Here is a 7,026-nt window from a genome sequence, read left to right as displayed (position 1 = left end):
AGTTGTTTGGGACACAGAGTCATGTTATACTGGTGATGTGGCACTGCCGACGCACTCGCATGCTTCACCATCAACTGAAATCGAAAATAAGTAAATTTGCAACTTACGGCGTCCTCCCTTCTCTATCTTCTTTTATACTCGCTTCCAATGTAGAACAAAACTATCATGGCCTCCCGCAAGAAAGCCATGATCTCTCCTTACAATATTATATCCTTCCAAGTTATCCAGAAGATGCTCTGGACTGAGAGTGCCGCAATGTTTGGGGCATTCTCAATGGGACACCTGCTACCTACTTGATCCTCCAGCGCAAATGGTTTTACACAGTAATTGGTATTTGAGCATGAAGCAGGACACTATCCGCGTTTTAATTTGCATTGGACCAGTGAAATCAATATGGTATAAATGCAAGTCCTTCGATATTTTTACCTTAACTGGTTTGGCTCTCGATTCAGGCCGATTTTGCCAATACCATGAACCCCACTACGTCAAGTGAATAGGCCCTATCACTGGTAAATGTTGTAACAACGGCTATTGATAACACAATAGTGAGGTTTCGCAACCACCCGGTTAGGCCCTACGACGACGTTTGTCTATTGTTCGGGTGAACTCGCACAATAGATAAACGTCGTCGTAGGGCCTAACGTGGTGGTTGCAAAACCACACTATAACGATACGTTGTCGTCTACTTTTTCTGCCTGCTGTACGGGTTTGCAGAGGCCTATGCATGCACATGTGATGACGCCCAAGTCACTTGACGAGCTTTCTTTGGATTTGGCGTTATGACATCACATGGACCTCGGATCGATCCTACCAAGTGAGGATTCATCAAGGTAGCTTCCGAATGCATACTAAATGCATTGACTGATGCAATATGAGAACCTCTGTTGGTCGGGGTCAAGAGGTGAATGGGATTGGTGATAATCTACATCCTACTTTTTATTAAAGTAGAGGTCAATATTTTTAAAACGGCTGGTCTTTCTTTTATTCACAATGTAACGGCATTGACATCTCATTTGATTTCCAGCCAGTAACATTAACCGCTTGCATAGTACACTATTAACCTCTTGCAAGGGGTTACAACTCTTTCAAATCTTGTGATGTAACAGGAAAATTATTCTTTTGTTCTTTTATAGAAAAAGAATTCAATGAACGATGATTTGAACACTGTATAATATTTATTTAAAAAAATGATACAATCTGATAAAAATTGTACGTGACATGGTATATTCCATAACAACCATGTACATTACCAAAATGGATGATATTCATAAAGAATACTGCGGTTTCTAATGCATGTTCCCTTAGATACCCAAGCATTTTATGAGTCTCCTCACTGAGGCTCTCATTATATGTTATGAAATTATCTCAAGCATTGCCCTACTGGTTGTGGCACAGTCACTGATATTGTCAAGTAAACATTAGAGAGGAATGAACAATTCGAAATAAACGTAATCCCAAAAAGGGTCTTTTTAAATCGTGTATAGTACACGTACTTGATGGTAATTGGCCACCTTGCCATTTGAAACGGTGCAGCAAGATCAAGACGAACATAATGATACCTCCATCTCTTATTTTCTTACTGTATATGATAACTACATGTAAGCGGCATCATATTTTGTTAAAGGAAAAAAGAGGCAAATCCATACATTTTTAAACCCCACATTTAAATTTGCTCACCTAAACAAGATTTTTTGACAAATATGAAATATGCTGATTCTAATGTTTTAACGTCTGTTCAATTCACTAGCTCAACTGATTATTTTCCCATTAACAAGAATTTAAAAATCTTGTTATCTCACACGACCTTCTTGCAACAGCTTATTGACCCAAGACTATTAAACAAATGGCTTGTTTGACAAAAGCTGCATGAAGCTTTGAAAATCGTCCCCCGTTCTTGTTTTTCCTCGGATCGATAAGGTGTTATCCGACCATCTACTCCTTATCGTCAAGGGAAACACCACGCAGAATATCTTCTCGTCATTTTCGTTGTGAAGTTCCCAATAAGCTAGGTACTGATACTGAAAGAGCAAAGAAGAGATTGATAGTCCACTTTTCAAAAAATGTTATACATGTACATGTATACGCAATGGTCGTTTAGCTGAGGCTTGATAATGCGAGCGGATGAAAGATGGTCATTACATGTTCCGTCCGCCACTGACGCTATAACGTCACGGGATCTGAAGATACTAAGTAAGACGTAGCTTCATTTTAAAATGATGTGATCGTAATCATGATGTGGTGTAAAGTCACACTGACATAATTCCATGTTTTCATATGACTTACTGGCGGATAATACGTCGACACATGAACATTTTTCCTGTATGTGTAAGTTGTTCCTTTCTTCAGAGGACATGTCACAGTGCCAATCGGATCACCACACGCATCTGGATGAGGCAGTGGCCACTCTATTCTTGGTACAGGTCCTAACTGCCCATAAGCATGGGTGACAGCATCTGTCGCGTCCTTGGCTAAAATCAGAAAAGGAGATTTTCAGTTTTAACTTGCATGCATGATTCGCAAAGATTTTGATGTTATAAACCGTTACCATTAGGCATGGGTTAGACACAATGCCGTAGTCATTTTATCTAAGAACTCCCAAAATTATCATGATCGTGACCGTGACACAGCCAAACTTGGCCACACACTCCACTCATTGGCTGTGTATAGGAACAGGTCGATGAATGGAAAGATGATACCAGTATATACTAATATACGAGATATATTTGACCTCAACTTCCTGTCCAGGATAATTCGTCCTACCGTACTTTTCAATGATTCTTCAGTGATTTAAAGCTATATGGCCTACGATCATAACATAAAATCTTATATTTTTCCGACTTCTAAATCGGATCTTAGATCCATGCCATACCGGACGTATTCTTTCGATACCTGTAATATTGTGTTTTTTACTTACTTGCTTTAAAGACGACAGTGAAATTGTAAGATTTCCCCTGAATCATCACAGCCTTGCCATCGCTCGATTCCCATGGCGAAATGTCGACGCTCTCTAGAACACTGCCGGGTGATACTGAAGAACATCAATATATTATTCGTTATTAACCGGTACCTTGCCGGTACAATTTACTCTCGTATAGGGGAGTTACAGAAAGAACGCTTGATATTAATTACTGTTAAGTTTGGCCTCAAGACAACCCCGATGGGAAGTTAAAAAGCCAAACTCCTTCTGACTGTTTAAGGAAACACCCATAAGCCACGTAACAATGTACATTGTAATAAATCGGACATGAATAAAGGGAAGTACATATAACTACTTTTACTGAAATCTGTTTGCACCTTTACACTAGGCCATTATGTATAGTGTATGAGTCTATAAGATTTACTGTTATACCTCCAATATGTGTCACAGGATGACAAATAATATAAACACCAAGAAGAAAATGAGAAACTCACTGCTAAACTTACCGCAATCATGCCAAATCATGCCGGAATCTCCGAGAAGCCGCGGCCGGTAGCGAGGGCGAAAGTTCAACTTCCGCGCCATGATTGCGCTAAGGCACAAGACGAGAACAAAATATGCGAGGATGGACTTCATGTTGGACGGCTGCAGGTGAACGACAAAAGATTTGCCTCTGAAAAAGGAATGATATGTTGCTATTTTGAAAGTGCCTGTGCATGAAACATAGAGTCTCGTAAATTCCTGGACCAGAATTCCGAGAACTACATTCAGCTCAAAAAGGTCATTCTCAAGTATAAGCCAACCTATGAGCATTTCAGTGCAATTCTGTTGTAAGTGAAATAGAAAGACAAGTACACAATGCACTTACATGTATCCAGCTTACAATATAGGATGGAAGGCAAACTTAAAGGATCAAGTGGCCAATCGTGCCCGTCCGACAGGGAGTTTGATACTTCATTGAAGGTGACCGCATATGTGACACTTTCATAGGTCACACGAACGAGACTGTTGTGATAACTGAAATCGGGTTACATAAAGTGGTCAAAGTCAAGAAAAACTTAAGTTGAAATGTATCCATTTGAAAATATTGGAGTACACTTGCACCGACTCGCACTTGATCTCTTTCTTACTAAAATGGGTTCCATATAGTGTAATAAAAACATATCAACTGATCAGAAATATATGCCATTTTGCGTTGTTTAGTTCGATGTCCATGAGATTGGGCTATTTTTACATTTTGACAATCACTGAAGTCCTCTCTCATGGTGATTTTCAAAAACAAATATGTTTTCCTTTGAAGAAGGTTATTTAAAACATTCATGAAATGGGTCGTCTCAGGATTTATGATACGCCAATGCCTATAGATCGTCTGGACTGTTTCTCGATCCGCCGAACGGCTCACAGCTTTGTAGATTTCTCATTAATCATGGTCCAGGCATCAAGTTAAAATCGAGATAAGGGATTAGAGAAAGATGTGTCACGAGAAGTTTAGATACATGCTTCAATTAAGGATTAAGGATCTTCCATCGTGACGTCATAACATCTGGAATAGACGGCTCAGATAATTTCTTGCATACTTGCCGTCACCGATTGCCCGGCGGGAAGCATACTCTTGTGGATGTAGGATGCCACGCGAAACATTGATAACCAAGTTTTACCTAAATATATGAGCATGCATACACTAACTGCAGAAAGAAAAATATATTACGCATTCGCCCACCTACCTTTACCGGGAAGTTCAATGTTCGACTGACAGATATATGGGTCTACTACAAAGTTTATATCTATGTATACCCATTAACTCATTGCGCAGTGCTACGCTTCATTCACAAAGATATCACGGGACACCATGACGCACACTCATGTGATTTCGAGCCCGCCGTCATGTGATCCCAGATTGTATACAATCGGGGTAGGCCTACGGTTCACAACAAGGAAATACTGGTTCCCAAACACACTTAGATTTGTTCACCCTGTCTGGGTAACTAGACCTAAGCATTGTTTGATCATCGAAATAGTCTGATTTTCCAGTTTATATGAGTTCTTAATCCTATGACACCGCCCTGGGCAATATCAAAAATATACAGTCTGATGCTTGCATAAACGTCGCCTTCTGCAAAAAGACATATCGTGATCGATTTTACATTGAAACACTCTACGACCTACATGTATACAAATAATTCAGGCCTGCAATACTTGTTTAGCCGGGTGGCGGATTTTTTTTTCATTGAACCTTTCGGGCAGTACAGTGTATATTTGTGCACAGGTTCTCAGCCAATCAGAATCCGATAAATCTGTGTCTTCATCGGGGCGTCATCATGAAACTGCGTAGTAGAACTTGCTATTATATCAATAGATATTTCTGTAAAATGATGCTTCAAATAACGCTGTTCTCAGATCTCCAGCTGTTCTTTCTTGGACATGCCTGATGCTATTCATGGTGATGAAATATATGTATTAGAAATGTAGTACATGTATATTTCTGGTGTGTTTCACTGTTGCAATAAATCATACAAATCCTGAAAATCCTTGCTTCTATTGTTTTGTGCTTGTTACTCAAACTTGAAGCATACAGTATCAAAATATAATGGAGGAAGACCATACACATGAGGCAGTATCGAAAGACAAGTCTCATTGCAGAGAAACATATTCATACTGGAGGAAGACCATTCATATTATGACAAGTCTCATTGTATATTCATGCTCAATATGACATCTGAAGGACTATCCCTTGGATCTTGGAGATGGGCTATTGTTATTGTCTTTTCTGTAGGTATGTTGCAGGCAGCATAACTCAAATATCCAAAATCTAAATAACAAGGGAAAAGAAACTCATTATAAAAATAAAATATAAAGAAAAAAAGAAAAAGAAAAATGTTGTCCACAACCGGATTCGAACTCGCGACCTTTGGATCGACATCGTATTCTGCCATTTCTGACGAGCGCTCTACCAACTGCTCTAAAGTTTCTAAGACTTCTGACGTCATGTATTTGTCGAAATCTGATTGGCTGAAAGTCCCTGTACAAAGGTACACTGTAGTGCCCCAAAGGTTCAGGAAAAAGAAATTCGCTGCCGGGTGTCCTTCAGGAACACTATGCTTAGGCCTAAGCTTTCCCCCGATGAACATCTGTTCTGCAAACTAGCTGAATGTGTAGCTTCGTAGCGAACTAAAAATCTGTAGACCATAATTTTCTCATAAATATCATTCCTCATTGTAAGTATCAAGGCCTACATTATTTACGAAGCATTCTCACACTAAGCGCGTGCGTTGTGACGGTCAAGTTGACCCGCATTTGTATGCCGATCAATATTCGTCAATAAAATGATGCAAACACTTGGTCAAGTTACATGTTGTCAAGTGTTTGGCGCTGATGGACTTGCCTGACGCACAATATGGAAAATATGCGGAAGAAAAAAATAAGTTTTGAGACGAGGACGATTTGAAGGCGGAACCCCAAACTACCCTCCATAACTGGGTCCCTCGGCGACAACATACACCGGGTTGACGTCTTCAATCACTTGTATGACTTAACCAACACGCATTTTTCGACCATGTATATCGGCTGCTGGATTGCAGGACTGCCACAAAAGTATATCTTAAAACTGCCTTAAAGTATCCAATCCTGTAGACAATTCCCGCTAGGATGTTCCTTGGATGCAAAGGCTGCAGGACTGCCATAAAAGTGTCTCTTCTAACTGCGTACTATACAGTTCGCGCTATGATTCACCTTACATGTTTTCACTTTATTCTTATACTATGGCATTTAGCAAGCCTAGTTTTTATCAAGGTGGCCATTAATGGGTTAAACCCCTGAAAATACATGCATATGTACCTGCACATGTAGTGTGTACCTTAGCCTTTATGCCTTTATGCCTTTATGCCTTTGTATACAAGTGCCTTTTGATCTCAAATGATTAATACTCTTCATTGATTAACCTAGTAATCTCTGATAGTCTTCAATCTATATCGATATTTAAACAAGAAACGAACATCTAAACTCTGTTTAGAGATTAAAGTCAAAAATATATTTCTGAAGAAATAGATCATAATGATTCGAAGGGTTATCGGTAGCAATAAAGGATAACGACGGTAGTCTGTTGTCATAGC

At 39.5% G+C, this 7,026-nt stretch overlaps 1 protein-coding gene across 3 annotated transcripts; it reads right to left on the bottom strand.

Moving 5' to 3' along the window:
* Positions 1-1,156: 1,156 nt before the first annotated feature.
* LOC135484283 (NPC intracellular cholesterol transporter 2-like) lies at positions 1,157-4,789 on the bottom strand. Of its 3 annotated transcripts, none has more exons than XM_064765604.1 (6): positions 4,642-4,789; positions 3,786-3,934; positions 3,412-3,590; positions 2,915-3,028; positions 2,284-2,468; positions 1,157-2,018 (listed from the first exon to the last, which is right to left on the bottom strand). In XM_064765604.1, exons 3-6 carry the CDS (start codon positions 3,551-3,553, stop codon positions 1,836-1,838), a joined length of 624 nt encoding a protein of 207 aa, XP_064621674.1. In that variant the 5' UTR covers positions 3,554-3,590; positions 3,786-3,934; positions 4,642-4,789; the 3' UTR covers positions 1,157-1,835. The 3 variants fall into 3 exon arrangements, with proteins under 3 accessions (XP_064621674.1, XP_064621676.1, XP_064621675.1); XM_064765606.1 differs by having other exon boundaries at positions 3,424-3,590; positions 4,642-4,788; XM_064765605.1 differs by lacking the exon at positions 3,786-3,934 and having other exon boundaries at positions 4,642-4,752.
* Between the last annotated feature and the right edge of the window lie 2,237 nt (positions 4,790-7,026).

The sequence above is a fragment of the Lineus longissimus genome, chromosome 3, assembly GCF_910592395.1.
Source record: "Lineus longissimus chromosome 3, tnLinLong1.2, whole genome shotgun sequence".
NCBI lineage: Eukaryota > Metazoa > Nemertea > Pilidiophora > Heteronemertea > Lineidae > Lineus > Lineus longissimus.
Note: the sequence above shows the minus strand (reverse complement) of the source record. Positions and strands in the feature narration are given on the sequence as shown.